The sequence below is a fragment of the Aptenodytes patagonicus genome, chromosome 5 (genome assembly GCF_965638725.1).
Source record: "Aptenodytes patagonicus chromosome 5, bAptPat1.pri.cur, whole genome shotgun sequence".
Taxonomy (NCBI): domain Eukaryota; kingdom Metazoa; phylum Chordata; class Aves; order Sphenisciformes; family Spheniscidae; genus Aptenodytes; species Aptenodytes patagonicus.
In genome coordinates, this window is record NC_134953.1 from 77,745,926 (window position 1) to 77,768,002 (window position 22,077).

General features: G+C 39.0%; 1 protein-coding gene across 4 annotated transcripts in view; it reads right to left on the reverse strand.

Annotated features, from left to right (window-relative positions):
• Window positions 1–22,077, reverse strand: part of DPYD (dihydropyrimidine dehydrogenase) — a 377,405-nt gene that overhangs the window by 186,081 nt on the left and 169,247 nt on the right. For all 4 annotated transcript variants that reach the window (XM_076337802.1, XM_076337800.1, XM_076337801.1 and 1 more), the window contains 4 exons: window positions 16,297–16,404; window positions 12,971–13,140; window positions 11,126–11,336; window positions 1,521–1,705 (listed from right to left, as the gene is read on the reverse strand). In XM_076337802.1, coding sequence (XP_076193917.1) covers window positions 1,521–1,705; window positions 11,126–11,336; window positions 12,971–13,140; window positions 16,297–16,404 — 674 coding nt within the window. The remainder of the gene's footprint in view (window positions 1–1,520; window positions 1,706–11,125; window positions 11,337–12,970; window positions 13,141–16,296; window positions 16,405–22,077) is intronic.

Genomic DNA, 22,077 nt, shown 5'->3' on the forward strand with positions numbered 1-22,077 from the left:
CTGCACATCCAAATAAATGCCCCTGGGCAACCCATTCATCTAACAGCTGGAAAGGTGACACTTGACATTTGGAAACTTTCCTGTGAAGATTGCTGTAAGGCTTTCCCATTAGCTTCCTGGTGAGACTGTAAGGTCGAATAAGCTGCCTTGAAAACTGCAAAGGGTAACGAAAATGCTCTAATATCACAAGCCTGCTTGATTTAAAATTCTAATTCTCGAGCCATGACTATTCAGATTTTTTCCGAAGTATTCAATACATTCCAGAAGGGGAAAAAAAGCAAGCTTTGAGGAGGAAGCAACACGAGAAAGGAGGGTTTTTAAGTGATGCATGTATTTCTAGAGGTTAAAGAGGAAGGAGACAAAAAGGAGGAGATGCCCCCCTCCCCCCCCATCACAGTTACCCAAATTCACTGTGCGCTGAGAAATGAAGCAAGCGGGTCAGGGATTAAAGATGTTTCACACTCAACATTTTCATAGGGTCTAAGAAGGCAGGACACAAACAGTGCTTTAGAACAAGTGAGAAAAAATATGCACAGATACTAACAACAAGCTTTCAGTTGAAGTATTTTTAGGAAGTGAAATCAGACCCCAACAGCATGAAATTGCACAAACATGCAATCAGAGAGGCTTTGAGCAGATGGATGGGGGAGAAAGACATCGAGCTGTTACAGTCCCAACTTCAGTTGTTCAAATCTCTTTTTGTGGGAGAATGAATCATGTATCATGTTTCTAAAAAGTTCCTTGCACTATGAACACGCTCTTTGTCAGCTGGTTCTCCACACACGGGCTGTGTCTCCTGTCTCTGCAGGTTCCTCTGCAGCTCCTCCAGACTTCGTGCTCTTTCTTTTACTAGAAAAATTAGGGCAGAGGACGCACAAGGAGCACCGAAAGGGAACACGCGGTTACCAGGTTTTTCAAGTCTGTACCCCTTAAACTCACGTTGCTCAGGTAAATTCTCCTTTGCATCATTTTCCTCCGCGCATTCTTGTGTCCAGTTTATCAGCCTCATCAGAGGAAACTTTGGTTCCGGTGTAGATAATCTGAGTGCTCTGTAAACTGTTAGTACACTTCCACCCTAAAAATACTAAAATTGTCTTCCCCAGGTAACAACATTGGCAATATTTAATTTTTACTTTATGCACTATTGAGAGATTTTACTTTTTAATACTGATGGGCTCGCTTCTTTTCCCCAGTTACCCAATTAGGACTTCTACTTGCACTGTGTATTGTGCAGGAAGGCTTGCTACCCTTGAGTGGAATTCAGAGCTGGGGCCAAGAAAATGTTGCTTGGATTTTAGAGTTAAGATAATGTGAGAAAGCTGGGTTCAACTACCCAAACTCAACTATGTGATCCAAGTTGAATGAATCTATAATGTTCAAATCACCAGATAATCTAGGTATTAGTTCCTCAAAACTTGTATTGTTAATCTAAAACACAATGAAATGATTTTAATAATCACAATAGAAGTATCTAAAGGCAGCTAGAAATAGGAAAGAGAAAAATACTTTTGAAAAATCACCTGTAGGTATCTGTGCATGTACCAGGAAGCTTGTTTTCCATCATTTACCGATTCCACTGTAGTGTTAGCAAGACCACCAATGTCACCCCCTGCAAAAACCCAGGGTTCACTTGTTTGCATAGTTTCCGGATCCACTTCGGGAAGACCCCATCTGTTAAACTTGATAGGTGCCATGGCCTCTCTGACTGTAATTAAAGTGAACGGCAAGTACGTTAATAGAAGAAACAAAACCCCATTGCTAAAATCTGTCAAATATACACTGATAACAATTAGAAAAGCAGTTCCAAGTCCTAGTTCTTTCACTTACTTAAACGTAAATTTACGGTAGGAATGAAAGGCCCTTTTATAGACGTGCACGTTTTGGTTGAGCTAGTGGAGGTACGTCATTACGAACGGGACTCCGACAGAAGACCAACATGCATTATACAGAACAGCAGTTTGGTAGCATCAGAAAAGTAACCAGCTCCTGCGTGCCTGCAAAGCCAGACTTGCGTACAAGATAAATGTACACACGTGTCACAAGAAGCGACTGACTCGACGCAGGCTCAAGAAATAATTGGCGCTAATGTTCTTCTGGTCACTCCCTGAGGAAACACTGCATATCCCAGAAGCTGGGATTCACCAAGTCACTCTCACTGGCACTATTTATCTCCCGGGGGGAAAGTCCAGCACTTCTGAAAATCCTATTAATGAACAATATTAACAAAGGAAAAATAAATTTTCTCCCTTTCCCTCCACCCATACTGTGTACTGCACTTACCATATCAACGTGCTTTTCTCCTGAATAACCCACCATATACTCTCTTATGCAACTTAACATGCAGCATATGATTCTTGAGGTTTAAAATGAAAAAAGAATGTTTATGATACAATTTCTAGAAATTAATTTAGATCTCCAGAATTGACTTCCCACATTTATTAACCCTCACAACAGAAATGATACTCTGCTACTTTTTGACAGGTCATTATTAAACGTGACTGAAAATTTTCAGATGGAACATTTTCCCACCAGGAAATGTTACGCTATCAAAGCTTTGGCTTTGACAAAGTGTGTTGGTTTGAAAGAAATTTAAGTCTGAAAAAGATATATTTCAATAAAGTCAAGACCATCCTGACTTAATACTTAAACTCAGAACATCCTGAAAGTAAGGCTCACTTTGAAACTTGTTACGTATATTAAGACTAAAACCTTAAAAACACAATCAAAATGAAATGCTTACGTGAAGACAATATCTTTTGTATCTTTTTCACTGCAACTTCTGTTGGTTTTTTAGAGCATGAATTAAGATATCTTAATTTTTTCCATGTTAGTAAACAGCATATATAGGCATTCTGCACATGAACCATTATTGTTCTTAAAAATAATGTAGATGTGAAAATAAAAAGATTACTTTTATACTGCATGGCATTATAGAAATGGCATTAAGTACACATAAATGCTCAGAAAAAAAAAAATCTTGCTCTATATTAACATGCTTTTTAGTATGCATTTTAAATTTATTTTATTATAATCGCAAAGACACTTCAAAGTAGCTTTGTGAAGAGAATCACTTTTTCAATAAATATTTTTAGCAAATGTTGACGGCATACATCAAAATGAGGGGGTTTTATATAGCTTTGTCTACGGGAACTGAAGATTCTACAATAAAACGCAGCTTAAAATTGCAATGTCCCTCAGGGACATACTACTAGCAGATGCAGATTGCCAAGGTCAATTAAACTGATGTAGTTGTGCTGTCATATATGTAAAAGAGAAACCTGCCAGTTTAAGACAAGCACATTTCTCCAATAGGAGGCCAAAGTCACAGCACTGCCCTGGCGCACGCCTGAGCGTACAGCAAGCTTCGAACGCATCACATCATCGTGATGGAATTTTCTTCCCAGGCTCTGTATCTCCCTTCACCTCCAAATCAGATATTAGAAGTGTATTTCAAAGTGGGGGCTGTGTATCAACTGGGGCAAAATAATCAAACAGGAAGCAAGGCACAAACATTGTCACCTACTTGTCCCACCTACGCTCTCTTCCTCACCCTTGGCGTACGCGAATATCCAGAGGACTCAAATCCAAAGTATATTTTTGCAACTGGTTCAGAAGCCAGAATCACAGAAGACAGTTTTAAGCTGAAACACTGTAGCAGGTTTTCATACCAGAAGTATTTAATCTATCTTCAAGACCTATTGCTTGCACAATCCCTCCCACCCCACGTATACTTGTGGCTTTACTTGGCAAAAACAATATTTGCGCTGTAACAGAATGAAAAACTTATGAAATGGTTTCCTTTAAAAACATTTAAATTACTGAAGGATCACACGAAACGCAGCCTTCAGACTGAGACATTTTTCAGTCTGGAAAATGAGTATTTTGGTTTGTTGTTTGGGTTTGGGGTTTTTTTTTTGTTTCTTTTTTTTAAAAAAGGAAAGTGCTGATAATGGCTGATAGCGGTTTTATTAAGAAGGCTTCAGTAATATTTACAAATCAATACATTAACTTTCGCTTTCTGTCTCAGGCTGTCTGTACTTCAAGAAAGCTTTTGATCATCTTATATTCATCATATACAGGATAACTTATTGCATGCAGTGGTACCATCTCAGCGTGTGGTCTAGACAGTTCTCGCAAGCTAAATACGTACAGGCTTGTAAAGACATGTTTGGAAAAAACCCAGAGGAAAACTTGGTGCTGCAGGATTTGGTATCGGGGGTTTAATAGATGACTTTTGTTTCTCCGAGACAGGACTGAACCACAGTAAAGGTTCGTATGGGCAACATGCTATTGGAGAGGTAGTTTTTCAGAGGAAATGATGTAAAAGTCTGGAAGCTGACTACTTATTTCATCTTGTGGAAAAATAGGGTATTACCTCTGTTATCCTGGGTCTATTACCTTTCTCAAATCTATCTTTGGATTGTTCTGTGCTAAAGTAGCCGCCTGGACATAATTATACCAAAAGCTTTTGACTGGGGATTTGTCTGCCTGATCAGTATTTTTAAAATCGGGAAAGAACATCTCCCTGGTGGCAAGGTTGACATGGTATCCAGCAGCTATTTCCTTCTGCCTGTTTTGTGATCTCCAAGATTTAGGTTAAGTAAAAATAAGGGCATGATTTAGAAGCATCTTATATAAGAGTTCCTAACGTCCTCACAATTTGGATCTGGTACCTGGGGCAACTGTGAGGCTGAAGGGACCACCCTCCTAGACCACCTGCAGAAAGAGGGGGAGAACGTCCGTCTTCACAAGGGAAGTCCCTTCTCTGCCCCTGCAAGGGGTGAGAGAGAGTCTAAGAGCCAAACCTGAGCTCGAAAGGAGGTGACCCCAACTGTCGGTTCTCTGAATTGCTGTTTTGACACTGAACAATAAGCAAACTAGATACCTAATGTTTTTGTTGGTGCATGATTTGGGACGGGGGTAAAGAAAAGAGTGTCCTTTAAATCCCTGCACCCTCACACCCTTTAAAGTTTAAAACTAACATAGCTTTTCTCTTGAAAATTCAAAGTACAATCCTGTGGCTGTGCTGCCTTCTCCTCCATATCCTGGTGAGATATTATATATAATTTGAAAAGATCCTTCTGGATGAAAGACAACATACAATTGAATTATTCTGACGCTATCAAGTGATGCTAACACAAATAACACCAAACAAAAGGACAGTTCTGGATGTACATTCCAAATTTACTATATTCACAGAGCAAACAAACACAAATGGAAAAGCAGCAGCAAATTATAGCACTTGCAAAAACAATATTAAAATATAAGTGAATACAGAAAAAATATTTTAATTAACAAAACAAATCAAATGGAAAAGATGCCTCAAATAAAGCTTTAAAAGTGAGTCTGCGTGTGTTTGACTGCCATGACTAATTATGTATCCATGTAATGTGTGTTCAATTTGGGCTTATTTAAATAGCAGAAATGCTCATTAGCTGCAGTATATCTGTGAAGCTTCAATAAACAGTTTAATGGTTTTTATGTTTAACCAATTTCATAAGTTCCTGTAATTTTAGCTTTAGTAGCTCATTAACGTTATTTTTGATATCGATCTTACAAACTTCCTTTACAGTGAATAGTAGCATTACTTCAGAAAAATACAAATATACTGTAACTTTCTTAATCTCAAATATAAAACTATAGCTGTCACACGCACCAACAGACTGATTAACTGCTGACACTGCCCAGCCTAAGTGCCCAGCAAATAAAGGCACAACCCCGCTTCCCACAGCCTCTGCTCCACCAGCGTACTGAACCAGAATTAAAAGGTGGTTTGACTGGATAAAGCTGGGTCCAGGTATGCCAGGAGAGGCTCCTGCTGCGAGCCGGTACTGACTTTGTTTTCTGCCTGTCAGCAGCAAGCAAATGTGTCCTGATGCCTACCGGGTGAAAGAGCAGAATTCCTGCTCGAAGTTAACAGGGCTTTAGAAGTCATCATGAAGCCACTTTTGGATATTGGAAATCGGTAATCATTTCAGGGTGTGGAACTGCTGCACTCAGACTCATTCAGTAAACCTATTTGTGGAGAAAAATCCTATTCCAAATGACTCAGCAGGAAAACTCCTACATATTTCACTAGGAATCTTTTGAATCTATATAAATTTCAGGTTTATATAACAATTTTTTTAAAAGGCCGGTGACTAAAAGCCTATTCTGTGGGTGCGAGGCAGATGCTGTGCTACTAGGGAGACACCAGGTCACCCCCGTGGGCATTCCCAGCCGGGGCATCACAGCCACCTCTCTTCCTCCCTCCTAGTCTTTCATTAGATAGTCAAGGCTTCGATGCTTTGAGGCTGACGTTACCTAGTTGTCTGACCAGGCTGTATGAAGAAACTCAACGCTCCCTGCAGGTTCGCTGGCTTCTGGACCATCTGAAGTTCCCTATTTGTACAACAGAAAACTAAAATCTTTTTCACTTATGAGCTCAGAGCTCTGCAAGCTTTTTGCCTTCTGTCCTAGCAAACGCTTCTCAATCTATAGAAATAAATATCAAGTAGGAGTGGGTTAAATAAGAAAATTGTAAGCTACTTGGGCAAATTTATCTCTGCTGTATGTTGAACTATACTGGGGGGTCAGCAGTTATACTCCAGTAAGCCTTCCGGGGTTTGCTGCTGCAGTTTCCAAGCAAGATGGCAGTCGTCCTAAAAGTAAAAGCAAAACATCTGAAAGTCGTGACTGATTCCCAGAAATGTGAAATAAAATTTTGCCCTTCAGTTACCATGCAATAGCTAGCTACTACCAAAAATTTAATAAAACATATCTTTGCTCACAAATAGCCTACTATTTCTGGGGGTTTTTGCAAAGGCGGTATTTGGAGTTTGCTCGGATATTTTTTGCATCCCCCTTTTTTGTCTCTCCAGGAAAATAAAATAGACATTATCATGCTAAGATTCAGTGCTCTGGAAGATGGGAATACTTCCTCTTTACTGCTGCCTGCTAAACAGAGTGTTGAACTAAACTTAGGTTGCCAGTTCCCTATCCTGCCTTAGTCCCCTGTCCCGCACCACATTTTGTAGTGCATTTTGAACAAGTGTACTGTTTTCCATAATTTCTCCACGGTTCTCCTCAGAAAGTCCAGGTTCTCCTCGGAAATCCAGAACAAGGATGTTTGTTCCACTGCAAAATTTTGCAGTCTAAAAATACTGTTCCCTTTTGCTTATCAGAACAAAATAGATAAGAACATGGTTATTCAAAGTTTAGACTTTAAAACCAACTGGACTGGTGTTAAGCAGGATGTTGAGGCTGTACGCAGTGCTAGGGAGTACACAGAATTACATTTGTATATATTGAGTAGTTGCAATTTGGAATGGCGACAGGGATATTTCAGTAACTCACTAATACGTCGTAGACCTCCAAAAGAACAAACCAAGCAGAAGAGCAGGAACGTGAGGAAAGGTACAAAATTCTCTCACAGCTCTTTGTTTATGTGGGTCAGTTATGATGGCTTGAAGGCTCTGGTAAGCTATGCAATTAAAAAAAAAAAAGCAGCTTGTGCTTGCAGAATTGGGATTTTTTTCAACAAGAAGCAAAACATTTTTCTTACTTCATCTGCAACAGTTTGATTTGAACACTAACACTTTGTTGTTTGTTTTTTTTTTACTGGTTTCAGTAAAGTGGTAATGCTCTTAAAATAGTCTAGAAGGCAACTCTCCTGTTTTGTCTATTAGCAACTTCCTGAGCATAAAATGGACTTAGGAGCCCATTTTTTTAAATTAATGACGCATTTATATGATTCCCAATGGGAGGATGAATACTTACTAGAACTGTTGCTTAAAAACACAATCAGCATTTCAACAAAACAAAAAAGACTGAATGCCTACTGTGACCACATGGAATCTCAGTTGCAAATTTAATAGTTACTGTGTGAGGCTAAGAAACATCTTATTGAAGATAATAGCCTCAAAAAAGCTTTCTAACCTATGAGCTATTTCTGCTCAGAAGAGCAGTCACCCACATGCTTATGTCTTGTTAAACAAAACTTTAAAACATGAGCATCAAGGCTGTCCTGAACACTTTGCCGAACTGGGGCTAAGTCTGATTTTAATCCCTCTGGTTTTCATAGTATTTTATTTATTCTTACACCAGTAGCATCAGCATTTAACAGTATTAATAACAAATAGGACAGATCCTGCTAGCTTAGCCCATACCAATACTGCATTTGCAGTTCCCTGAGGTGCCTTATGAATTAGGTCAATTGATAGAGCTCTTTGTATGAGCAACAATTAACACGGTTATTCAACCTGCATCTGAGTCATCCAGTCATAGAATAATTCAGACTAGAATGGCCCTCTGGAGGTCACCTAGTCCATCCCCTTCTTCAAAGTTAGATCAAGTTCCAAGTCACATCAGTTTGCTCATGGCATTGTGCGTTTTTGAGTACCTCCAGTATTTTCATCACCATCTTTTGATGGAGAATCCCTGAACATCTTCATCTCTTGAATACAAAAATGCGTTTCCTTTAAAAAAAAAATAACACCAAGAATATAAGATGCTTTTGGTGTTTGTTTTTTGTTTGTTTTTTTTTTTTTTTCATTTCTTTTTGTTATGTATTCTGAGGTAGCCTGGAGATTTGGTTGTAATCCAGCTCAATGGTGAAAAGCAAATTTGACTTTCATTAAGACAGCTTAGTCAAAAAATAAAGACTTAAAAGCAACTGAAATGGTATGCTCAAAATAAACACTTTATTCCCTCAAGTCTTAGTTTCTTTTCACTTTCACAACATTCAAAACAAATGCCTTGCATTTTTCCTTGTAATTTGATTGCTATTCTAATAGCAGTTTCACCAAAAATACAGTGTGAAACTGAGGTGTATTGCTCACCCCCAAGGTAAATGACTCTTCTTTCATGATCAGCTCACTGCATGACTTTGTTCCCCTCCCATTTTATGTTCCTATTTAAAAACCTCACAACAAGTAATTTAGACAGTGAACGCGTACGAGGAGGTACAAGACTGGCACGGTATTATGGCTAAACAACACAGTAAGTTCAACCTTTTAGCTGAAGCAGTTTTTAATTTGGGAGAAAACAGAATCACTCCTTTATCAGAGGGTCTATGAATCACAACAAAACATACTGATTGCATAGGCTAATATTTGATTTACCACATGAGGCTCTAGAAAACCTTCCCAAAAACCTAAACAGAGGGTTTTAAAACCAACAACAAAACTTTCCAAAATTCTCAGTCAAGTCAACTCCACCAACGGAGTAGCTCACGAATCTCTTAAAGATTAAAAAAAAAAAAATAATAATCTTAATCTTCTTCCTCCTGCTTCCTGGGGGTTAGACTGAGCCCCAAAACATGACCAACACAGATGCCAGACTCTTTACACAGCAATACATCTCCATGTGGAATGGGAGTCTGTTCTCCCAGAGAGACGTAAACTGCACCTCCTGTGCCCTTTAGAGCAGGAGGCAACTGGAGGGCAGGAGGCAGCCCTGAGTAATTAGCACCGCACGTAGCTGGGTGCCGTTGCTCTCTAGATAACAGCCTAGGCTGCATGAACCTATCCCAAAGCAATAGCAACACACACAGGATAGGAACGCTCCTGGAATTAACTTCGCATGTTCCTCAGGGAACCCGGCTGATCCTTCTTTTTTACTGTAGGAGAGAGTTTAGACTCTTCTCATGGCCGTATGATGGTTTAACTTCATATACAATTGGAGTGGTGAACAGGAAGCACTGAGTAGCTCATTCAGATTACAGACAACTCTGCCAGCGGCTATATTCTAAAATTCTTCAATGGGACCCATAATTTATCTTCATTAACTGATGTTTTGTCTTCCTATGAAGTCAGTACACTTTTTGGATGATTTTACTGATAACTCTAGAAAATCTTACTATCAGAAAACTCATTTCTTTAACTTCATTTAAAACAGTGTTATCTATAAGGCATACACAGAAAATGCAGATGTGAGCAGTCATACATTTTATGTGCCTGAGATATGTCCACAAATGCTACTAGACTCTGCTTGGATTATTTTAGATTTACAATTTTTCTTGATTGAAAAGATTCACAAAACCACATTATGCTAAGAAATTTTGAAATTCCCTTTGCACTGGCAGAACCAGCATTACCAAATTTTCTGGTGACGTGCACTCCGAGGCATTTGCCAAGTCCTCTGTCAGAGCATTTATACCCAAAGGACCATGCCAACAAGTCATGGGGTAATTGGCTGGCATGACCGTGCCCTGGAGAGGTAGGCACATTGATCACTAAGGCTTTCAAAACCTGCTAACCTTGATGAGCGTCTCCAAGCTGAAGATCTATTCATTTTATCAATCTCTCTTCCGCTGAGTCAGTGTTTGGTTTGTTTTTTTTTTTTACTTTCGAGGCACATTTGATGTATGTGCCTGAACTCTTTAAATCTAACCTCGTGTCAGAGGAGAACATTCTGAGCTCTGGTCAGTTCCCATGTTCTTAGTTGTACTCATGTTCTTCAGCTCTCTTTCTGCTACATCCAGACAATTCGTTCAGTCTCTGAAATGTCATCTACGTGACAATTGCTGTATCTTTACTATGAAACTATGTAACTGTTAATTTTTGAGACCGAAGCTTGTAAAGTAAAACTAAATAATGAGACAAGCTGAGACAAGCACAGGTGAATTTAACAAATACTGTATATATGAGAGAAGCCACAGTTCTCTTGCGTATGCACAAGAAATGAGTGATACCCAGACCAGCTGAACCAGAATAATGAATCTGTCTTAATTCTTGCTTAATTGAATAGGTAAAAAAAAGGTTTCAGAGATCAGATCAGTTCATTTTAAAGTTGTAGTATAATGAGTTTCTCTAAAGTTAATTAGTGAGACCAGAAGAAATCCTCAAGGGTATTCTTTGAGATCTCATTTGCACTGAGAGGAAAGCAAGACACATACTGAGCAACTGTACCTCTAATCTGAGTTCCTGCTCTATACAGTGATATACAGAAAACTGTTTTGCTATCAGACCCTCAAGTTTTCTTCTAAGAGGTATACCTAAAGGGCAAAGAAATTCCTGTGAAGAGGACCAGCAGTCACAAGCCGCGCAACCTCCACAAGACTCATTTCACAAAACTGTCGAAGGACAGGAAAGGGCTGCAGCTAAAATAACAGTCAGCATTTACAGAATGCGTTAGTCAGGGTTACCTTTACTGTCGCTTAAAATGGAGCCAAAGGCACTGATCACCACATCAGCTTTCAGACGGACAACCTGATCCTCATCTTCTTTCCAGTTTCCGTTATCGTCTTGTTCAGTTCGAACAAACTCCATAGCAACAATTTGTCCACCTCTGAGTACAACTTTCCGAGGGGAGAGGAAAGGCAGAAATTCACACTTCTCTTCTTTTGCAAGTTCCATCTGTAGAGTAGAAGCAATAAAATATATAACTTGAACATCGTTGTGTTTTTATGAAAAAAAAACCATAAAACATTTTTTGACTCAAGATGCTACCACGCATTCTTCTGTAGTAGAAGTCACCTGTGTACGGTATACAGACAGTCATCTTACTACCACCTTCAGAGCCTCCCGTGCTATTAAATCAAGCAGTTCTAGACAGTGGCACTAGATAAATTTGCAATGCAAATATTTCTCCAATATATTTTCTTAATGTTCCCTGTTACTTTGAATATGTATAACTCCTTTGAGGGCAAAAGAGTTACCTTATGTAACTATCTGCGTCTTTTAAGAAGAGGCCTAATATTAATTAAAGTACATGCCCTGATTTGAGTTTACTATGGTTTTAAGATGTTATTAAATGCTGACTACCATGTGCAAACAATAGTTTTCTGAGTGATGATCCAGACTTAAGATCTTCTGAATCTCTGCTGTGGTAAAACTGCTGAAGTCAAACAGCATTTTGCCTTAGCAAAGTCTTCAGGATTTGATTGTCTATGTTCACACAACAAAACTTTTTTGAACATGTACTATCCAACCTGACATCACTCTAGCATGGCCATTACTAGCTGAAGCTACTTTTATTTTAATTTTTTTCAGGGCCACTGCATGATTGGATGAGTGCAAACATTGACAACTTTAGGAATTTACCCAGGCTGCTAACAAAGATTTTGGTTCAGAGTGACAGCTGATTCTTGATTGGTAAGAATCTGAATAGCACAGAGTCTGTCTGTGCAATGGCTTCAGTAATCTCATTGTGTCTAGAATTCTTAAATGAAGTACAACAGAAACAAAAGTAAATTAAGCATCAAGAGACCCTCTATTACTTTTTTTTGTACCTCCATTCCCCTTCTGTCAGATCTACCAAACTACCATAAATCTCATGATAAAGATGCATTAGATGTCCTGATATCCTCAAGTACGCAAAAGTGTAAAGTGTGTACCAAATAAATGATAATGGAAAAAGATCACCAAAATAAGAAAACCTAACTTGAAAAAACCCTCCAGTAGTACAGATACATCGAGGAAGCAGTCAGTTTCAAAATGTGCAAATGGCAAAGTGCAAAGCCAAACTAAAACCCAAATTGAACGCCGAAATCTGTGATGAATGACATTGCTCTATTGCCATTGGCAGTGATTCAAAACCAAAATCACTGTAATTTTCTTACAAGACTTTATAGGCTTCCAAGGCAACGTCAAGATCACTGAGATTCATTAGACAGCAGCCAGGAAGTATCATTCTAGGATCTAACCATGGCCTGAAGAGTCACCTACAGTACTCAAATGGCTGTTCGATCTCTGGGGTGCTTCCAAGATTAAAAAATTTACTGTATTTTCTAATTTACAAGAAATTCTACCCCCTGTATGCAAATGCATCTCTCTGACTTTACAGGAAACAGGTACAACTGAGGAAAATTATTTATACAGAGACTATATAAAGTGAGCCTCAGATCTTTAATAAACATTTATACATTTTAAGAGCATTTTTATACACAAAACCTTTAGTAGATGTCTTTTAAGTACCTAAAGCACACTTTCAGGCCCTCTAGAAATAACAACCAATATTCCTTCTCATAAATGCTGTTATTCAATTTTACCTCTTCTGGGACGGCCCTGATATTGGTGAATCCCTTCCTGAAGACCACAAACACGCGACGAGCTCCACAGCGTAAAGCAGATGTTGCACAGTCAAAAGCAGTGTCTCCTGCCCCAAGTACAATCACAGTTCCATGTATTGATGGCAATGGAGAGTGACAGGCACACATCCCTGGAAGATGAAAGGAAACCCCCGTTTTCAAGTGGAGAAACCATTTCTGCATGACAGCTCAAAAAGTACTTGTACTCAAAGCAGTGTAAAATTGCATCTTACAGTTTCCAAGCATGGAGTGTCACTATCAAATTATTCTGCTTCACTGAAAGACAGTTTTATTCCCATTTTTAAGATACGCTCATATACATAATTTCATAGTCAGTACTCTAAGCAGCTGCACCTTTCTATCTGGAAAGAATTCAAATGACAACACGTTTGTAGGACTGTGGGTCCTGTCAGGTTGAAATTAGCATTGTAAGATCTTTTTTTTCAAAAAGTAAGTTTCTCTCTTACCAGATTCATCATCCTCCCAGTTAAAAAAAAAACACCACCTTTTAACAGATTATAAAGAACAATACTTGGTATTTTTCAAAAGACGGCCAGTTGTTGACAGTTTTGTGGAATAGTTTCTCAAAGTTAGTCCCCTCAGTCGGTTTTCTACAAGGCACTGACACTGTTCTGGCTATGACATGGTCCTCAGAGGCTATTCTCTAAGGCACCTGAACATGAGGCAGAAAGAATATTATTATTAGAGTAATTCCTAGATCTTCCACTGGGAGAAAATGCTTAATCTACAGTGGTTTTCTACAAATGATTTGCAAAAAGTTACATGGAGAGAATGACGACATTATGTGTTCGTCATCTCCAGCTTGTAGTTGATGATTCAATTATACAAGAAGTACTTGAGTAAAACTGAACTGTGTGTGTTCCTTGTATGAGACTGCACTTTACCACAAGTTTAAACACAACTAACTGTTGATTAGGTAAATTACTGCAACTTAAAAAAGAATGCCATAAACAATATGAAGCCATATTCTCAGTGAGTCCGTGATAATTCCAGTCAGGAGGCGCTAAGCTGGCCATTGAATCATTGCACTGTAACTCGAGTATCCTGCTATGGTAGCAGCAGATTTTCACATGCAATTGTAAAGAAACACAAGTATCGTTCAAGGAAACAATGCTTTTAATTTAGGCCTATAAATGGAGTGAGAAACAACATCCTAATACACACATTCTCTCTCCATTTGTAAAATGCTTAATGTATGGCAGATGCTATCATTTCCCCCCCTACGTATATGGCAGTGCATTTACTGTTTCCTTAATAGGCTTCTTATTCTAAAATTCTACCTAAACTTTTCTCATTTATTTTTAACGAACTTAATCCATCACAAAAATTGTACATTGAGCAGTGGAAAAAGCACAAGTGCAGCAGGGAAACGGCAGCTCAGAGTGCCATTATGGGACTAGTCTAGAACGGATCAGTCACAGCAGCCCGCTTTGCTCTTGGTAACAAGGCCAATTCCACGGTAAATTCACATCTATGTATTTGCAAGGGGAACCCCTTTTGGAGGAAAGTATATTAACAAGCGGTATTCAGAACTGAATAAGCAGGCAGAATATGTATTTTACTGTGAATAAGTCTATTATGTCTATTATTTAGAGAACTGTCATAGGAAAAAAAGAGGCTAGAGCAGGATATAGGACGTGTATATTTTATTTTAAAATTCCACGCTTTAGAGAGCAAGAGGTGGCTACAGCTACAGACAGACACTGGGAAAATTAAGAGACCATGTTAATTAACAGACAACACCAAAGAGCTATCTATTGCTGTCAGTCAGAAAAGGTTAGTTCTTCAAAGTTCATCCTTTTTTTCACTGTAGACTTAATATAAAAAAATGTCATTACATATCCTGGCAAATCGAGAGTGCTGCTTTGCAACATTTTAAAAGATGCAGATCACAGTATATAGATCTTCATACAGGCAGGCAACTTACAGTACACGAGCGCTACGTGTCCAGACAGAATTCTATAAAGTATTTTTAGTCAAATTATTACAAGAGGGGATTGTTTAGCATGATTTATTTTTCCTTTGTTAATCTACAAATGTTTTGCAGTGCAGATTCTCAATCTGTGTCATTTTTAAACATCTCTTTCTTCAAAAAAAAAAACCCAACCAACAACCCACCCTTTTCTCCCAACCCATTTGAGCTCACTTTGAGCTTGCAAAAACAGACAGAAATAAGCATTTGATCAAAACAGCAGAAAGATGGGACAGATGGGATGCAGAATTTCCCTTCCTAAATATTTTGCATAAAATGGGGTAATAAACTTTACTTTTATATGCAGAATAATCTGCCACAGCAGATATATTCTTTAACACATTGTTTATGGAAAGTCTACTAAATAAGCAGGCAACCCTATATGGTGCGAAAAGAAATTTCTGAATGCTCAGAAGAAAATCAGTTTGTAGATAAAAAAGGTATATGGGTGGTTAAATATGGGGTCATATGTACAAGACCACATACTGCACTAAGTATATGCCCAGAAAACTGTACATGGAAGTTCTTTTTTATCAACACATCGGGGAATATAGACCATGAGGGAAGGTGGCGTAGAAATCATGAGCCCCATCTCATACATCCATCCGGGGCTTAAGACTTCACATTCAGGGCCACTGAAAGCAGCTACACTCCTTGGGGAGCAAACGCAGCCATCTCTGTACTCAAAACAAAGATGTGAAAGCATAAAACAAGACGGCATTTGGTGCCTATGAACTGAGTGTTGTCTTATTAACTCCCGGCATACTAGTGTTGTCCTGAGTCTTAGACTGTAAGTCCTTTGGGTAAGGAACTAGTGCTCCCTTAAATGTGTCTGTAAAACATGCAGCACATGACTTGGGATCAAGTAAAATCATTTATCAACAATATACAAAGCAGCTGCTTATATGGGTCGGCAACACCTTCTTTAATATCAGATTTTTTCAAGACCATCTTATATACACTATTCATATCAAGATAATTTACACAAACGAGAAGCTTATGACACCTTTTGAATATAATTCAAAATAACAAATATAACTTATTAGGGGTAATGATTTGCCACGTGCTTAGATTTTTATATATGACTATTTGCTTTACAGTCTCTAGGACTGACTTTCCTGACCACGCTCCTGAGGTTGCAACTCACCAAGAGAAAAACCTGCCCCAGACCTATTCACTGGGAGGTGCTTCGTAATTGGATGTGCTGCGGCGTAACCAGCTGTCCACTTTGATGCACCAGTAACCGCTAATGACTTACTGAACATGATTGCAACAAAAACACAGTATCACACACCTGGTTTACTTGCCATTGCTACCAAAGGTAGGAAGTCTTTAGATGTGTAGAATCCTTGATCCGTTCTCAGTCCTTGGAATATACTGTCTCTGTTTGGTTCTGGCAAACCTAAAATAGATATATTAAGGCATATCAGAACTACAAGGGAAATTTCAGTGACCCATATATATTTCACGTTACATACACATTCTCCAAAAAGTCCTCAATACGAGCACTTTTACAAACCCTCAGATGTTTCTAAAAGAACACCACAAGTGACTGTAGCTTCATGTTTGTAGTCTGCAGCTTACATAACCGGTGATCTTTTAATAGTACCGGCACTGGAAAATAAGGTTGTTGGATAACCTGTGTGCTCATATAACTCATACCAAAACAGATGCAGAGGAAAGGGTTAGAGAGAACAGGATATGCAGGGCGCAAAAGCAGGGAAGCTACTGGGGAAGAGAAGACTCTTGTAAGCTCTTCTTGTATTGCTTTACCTGCACGCGCATGTAACTTACTGCTGTGAAATGGTTTTGTTCCCTTTGTTTTGAGGCATTTTTCAATACAGCTAGTCTGCAGATAATACAAATGAGGCAATAATAAACAGCTTAACCGATGAGGAGAGGAGGACAAATGGCAATGCTGTAGATCTGTCTTATCTGCGAGTATTTGCATGCCATCATTTTTCGCCATTCTTGATTGTTTTCTCCAAAGCCCGAAGTCCTTATTGGCTGACATTTATTTCTAGTTATTAATAGCACACATTTTTACAGAAGCCGCAGGATACGGACGGGGATACACTTCACAACCAATAATAGCAACAAATACCTTTCAATTAAAAGAAAGCGGCAAAAAGCGTCTTCCAATTACCGAAGAGTATCTTCTCCTTGCTGTGTGAACATTTGGACAGCACAAAAAACCAGCCTAGCTGACACAGAAGTTAAAACATTTTTTTCATGCAAATGCAATGATCTACCAGGATATTTTCAACAGGGTCTCGACTTTCTTATTTACACCTAAAAACCCATAATATTATCAAAGTACGCTAATTAATAATTACATACTGAAATGGAGTAAATGTCAACAGTTTTTCTAAGGAAACACACTAGAACCGAGGATTCCTCAGAGCAAGCAGGCAGAATTGGAGCATGCAAAGCAATCTGTGTTCCCTCCATTCTCAGGCATGGATGGCAGCAGACTAATCTTTCTCCTCTTTGAGACATACTGGTCTGGAAAACCCCAATAACACCATGTTAGCGTCAACAATAAAGCAGGGTTGCACTTTGAGGAATGCCATTCCAAGTAGGGAAGATTTAAGGCCTTTTTATATTACTGAAGCAGCAAAAATCTGTCTCATTAGAGCATAAGATCAGGATTCAGTCGTAAGAAAGCTTAGGGTTTTTTCGTGAGTCACCTGATATGAGGGAAGTTTCTTAAACCTCTAGATCCCTGAATGAAGTTACTCTAATACAAGAAGAAAAAGAAGTATATTTTTAGTTTTAACAGTTTCAGTGAAGAAAATGAAAACATGCTCTCAGTGAATTCAAAAGGCTTACAGGCCAAAAAGCAAATAAAAAAATCCTGATATTTTTGCATTTCAAAAATCTCATGTTATTGAGCACTTTCTTGATCTCTATTTATAAAAAAAGTCATGACTGAATCGCTGAACACCTGACTTTCAAAACATCACTGATCTATAGTTGGATATTGAGAAGAATCAGGTTAGAAAATACTAGCACGTACTGAACCTCCAGACCTTTGAATGCTGTACTTCCTCGGTAGACTGGAATGTCAGCTAATGAAGAATGAATAATGGATATCTTAAGAGAGTGCCAGAAATACTTAGTGCTATTGAAAGTACAATATGTAAAATGCATTAAAGAATTTATTTTTAAAACTGCATAGGTTTTCCTCTACGTATATATCGCAAAAGATTCTATGGCAAGAACAGTACCTCAGAAAAAGCTCTCAGTGACTGCTTACAGGCAGAGGACAGAGTAATGCAACTATTTCTATTGAGGTATCCGTAAACCAGCTCAGAGGCCTCAGTTTACTCTTGGGAGAAACACTCCTGTCATTAGCGAGACGCGCAGCCTGCATTAAAGATAATTTCTTTTCTACCTAACGTCTATCCCCATTCAAAAACAAGGAGAAACCGTCACAAATATTTTTTCCCCCCTTATTTTTGCCACTTTTATCATCTCCTAATGCAAGTGATTTCATCTCTAACAGCATCAGTAATTTAGCTCCCATAGGCTGAAGAAAGAGTAGAATGAAGGGAATGTTGCAACGTCCATGGTTCAGGTTCATCACTAGTTCAGTGTCACTGAAATCAAAGGAGTCGGATTAAGAATGCATTGGATTCAATACTGTTTAGCCTGGCTGATATGACAAAAAAAAAAGCCTCAGAGGTAGTCAGTGTACATGGCATTTTCTGCTATTTATTTTACTATTTTCATTTTGCTGAAAACTCCATGAAAACCAATTTTGCAATATTTACATTTGAAGGAAACGCAGGGGATTTTTCTCCTATACCTATAAACACATGGCACAGTTTCAAGCTCTTTGCTAAGCACCTGCTGCAAGTTGTACTGGAGTCTGATGTATCTCCTTTTGCTGTTCAGTATTTGCCATTATAACGCTTGCATTTAATTTTGTTAAAATAGAGAGATTGAGTACTTCTTAAAGCCACTAGGCTAGCGAAGAAAGAGGCAGGCAGAGGCAGACAAACAGAGAAAGAGATCAAGAACTGATAAGATCCACTTTACAGAGACACCATTTCATAATAAACTGCCACCTCACAGACTTCTGACGCTTTACAGACAGATCAAATATTGATAAATAGCCAACAGCCTCTCAGGAGAGAGAACATTTGACCAAAAAACAGCTGTAGAGGAAAAATGTAGTTTCGAGCAAACAGTTTTAGAGAAGAAATAAAATTTAAAAAACCCCAGTCATCTATGAAAGACACAATTTAGGTCAAAATAATGAACCAAGAGAAATACCCTTTGAAGATAAATCAGAGAGATCCTCTAGCAAAAGGGAATTCACACACTAGTACAAAATAGCCAGAGCCACCCAAGAAAAAATGCTTAGAAAAACATGAGGTCTTTCCCCTAGGTTTCAGGCTGACGCCAATAGCAGCCTGCTCTCCAGATCCACCTGCAAGCCATCTAAAAGGCTTTTTTATTTATTACTTGTCCTGAAACAATCTTTCACCATCCTAGGTCTCCTGTCTTTAAATAACCTGTGTCAAAATCTAGCGCTAACAATTATTTCCTTCACCTGCACTGAAGAACAGCTCTTCTGAAGGGCAACCAAGAGCAGGCAGCCTAGAAAGACAATTCCACTGGTGTTGTTCGGACGGACTCTGCACACCCGCACACAAGCAGAGGGCTATGCCCGGCCCCCCACCTCCTGCAGCCAAATCCCTGGACTTCCTGAAGCCTCAGTCCCTTTACCTGCTGATGCCAGGGAACAAGCTTCTGAAGCAACTGATATCCAAACCACACAATGAAGCCTCATGGGCTGTGGAAAACGGCATTTACTAAGAATAGTGAAAGTAGAAACATCATGAAAATAACAGCTTGCATGACAGATCTAGTTCAGCTTTGCAAAAGCTAATCTAGACAGTCCCAATCTGGGTCAGGCACAGCGTAGAAAGCAATTCATCTCTATGCCCGACCCTCTGGTTTGCTAGGCCCTGCCTTCCATCTCCAGATGCTCCAGCGATCTCTCAGTAAGCATCACGCTCTTAGTATGAAGCCCTCTTTTCCTTCTTTCCTCCATTTGATCCTCACAACCCCTTCTCCAGTGGGCTATACCTCAGCATCAGCGTCTCTCCCATGTCTGACATACCATATACTTTCCAAAGTCATTAGCCACTATAACAATGGCTTTGGAAAACACAGACTTTAACCTCCCATTTTTATATCCTTTATATATACATATAAATATACACATGCATATATATATTAGAAAAAACATCTGCTTCCTATCAATATCTTGTACTCTTTGTTCTCACAATACTGATGCATGTTAAATTTCTTAACTGGCGGTGTTAAGTCCATCGTCTCCATTTAAAAAGATAGAATTTAGATCCTCTCACAGTTCCCTAGTCCAGACGAAATATGAATCACTAAACGTCTAGAGTCAATTTGTCAGATATACAAGGCAATATACAGAGGCAATGCATACACAATGTAAGGGATTGGCATGCAGAGCAATGCACCTAGTCCACTTGGTTGCTGCACCAAATAAATCAAGGCATGTCAACACATCAATCAGCTAAGTCTGAAAAGGAAATAAATACTGCTTCTATTACTGTAACTATTAGCCTGGTCTGGAAAGGAAAACTAAAGTGGGAGTAGATGCACAGCATGTCTCTCTTTCCTACTTTGACCAAATCCCCTCTCCCCAGAAACAGGAATGCCTTCTGGACCTGAACTCATTGTTTGGATTACTTAAATCTGACATGTTCGGGCAGATTTGCAGTTTCAAATGAACTTCTCGGCCAGTCTTAATAACTGACATACAAAATAAGCCCTCGTCCTTGGTAAGGGTCAAAAGTAGTTTTCACTGGCAGCTGACTGAAAACAAATCTCCAGACCAAAAAAATGGAGCTGAAGTTGAAGTGTAAATATACAGTAGCCTACAGGGACAAAACTTACTAGAGCATTGTGAGGTTTTCTGTTTTTCCTCACATCAAACGCTGAAAAGTTTGGTTTGATTCATTTGTAATTCTGCTAATACCACATCTTGGAAAAACTTAAGCTGGACCAGGTAAACAAATGAAGAGCTAGGATCTTTCCAGCAATATTCCCTCTCTTTGCATTCTTAGCTGTTGCTATCCTGGCAGAAGAGAGTTTTCAAGGTGAGAACTGGCTGAATTGTTTTTACCAACCCCTTACTTTCAGGTAAAAATGTAAATTCAGGCTGGTGAATGCAATCTGTGTTTGAATATACCAAGAACTATTTTTTTTTAAAAGCCAAGACAATCTATTTTGACAGTTTTTTTATAATGAATCTTTCAACTTTGTTTCAAAATGACATTACATTTATAAATTTATCCAAATCGAATTCAAAAGAAAACAAAGAAAATTGGATTCACTGGCTATGCACGCCCCTTTTTCTACCTTTTAAAACTAGCAAACCAAAACCAACATCAAACCCCATTCACCGATTTATGGGACTTTTTTTCTTTTTTTTAAACATTCTCATGTCATACAAATATGGGGCATTAGGTAGAAATTTAGAGGGTAGGGAAGTCTTCCCACCTTTTGCCATATCTATGAAAACCTGCTCATGTTTCAGAGTTAAACAAGATTTTGAAAAATCACATTTACAGGGAAAACTCTTGATCTGCCCTTCCCAGCCTCCACAACAGGGATCTGTCGAGGAAGGGGGGGGGCCCAGGAGATCCTAGGACCAGGTGGAAAGCCTTGAACTGTCAGAATCTACTGAGAATGAGGAGAAAAACGCGTGCATCTCGTAAGAAACTGGATGTGGGCAGAAGAAACACATGACTAGCTGTGTATCTGCTCCGGTGGTAATGCAGGTCTCCTGAAATAATACCTGAGAGGCTAAGCCCAACCAAGCTGAGACCCAGCCTGCTAATGAGCATGAGAAACTTGAACACAGCCCAGTAATGAGGCAGCACAGGTTCTGCACCAGCAATACCTCACCTTTGGCCAGCTCGAGGAATAGGAATAACAAGCTGTGCCCACTCATGTGCCCTGGGCAAAGGAGCCACGGAAGGCTGATAGAGAGAGACCAATAGGAATTTTAGAGAGGAACTGG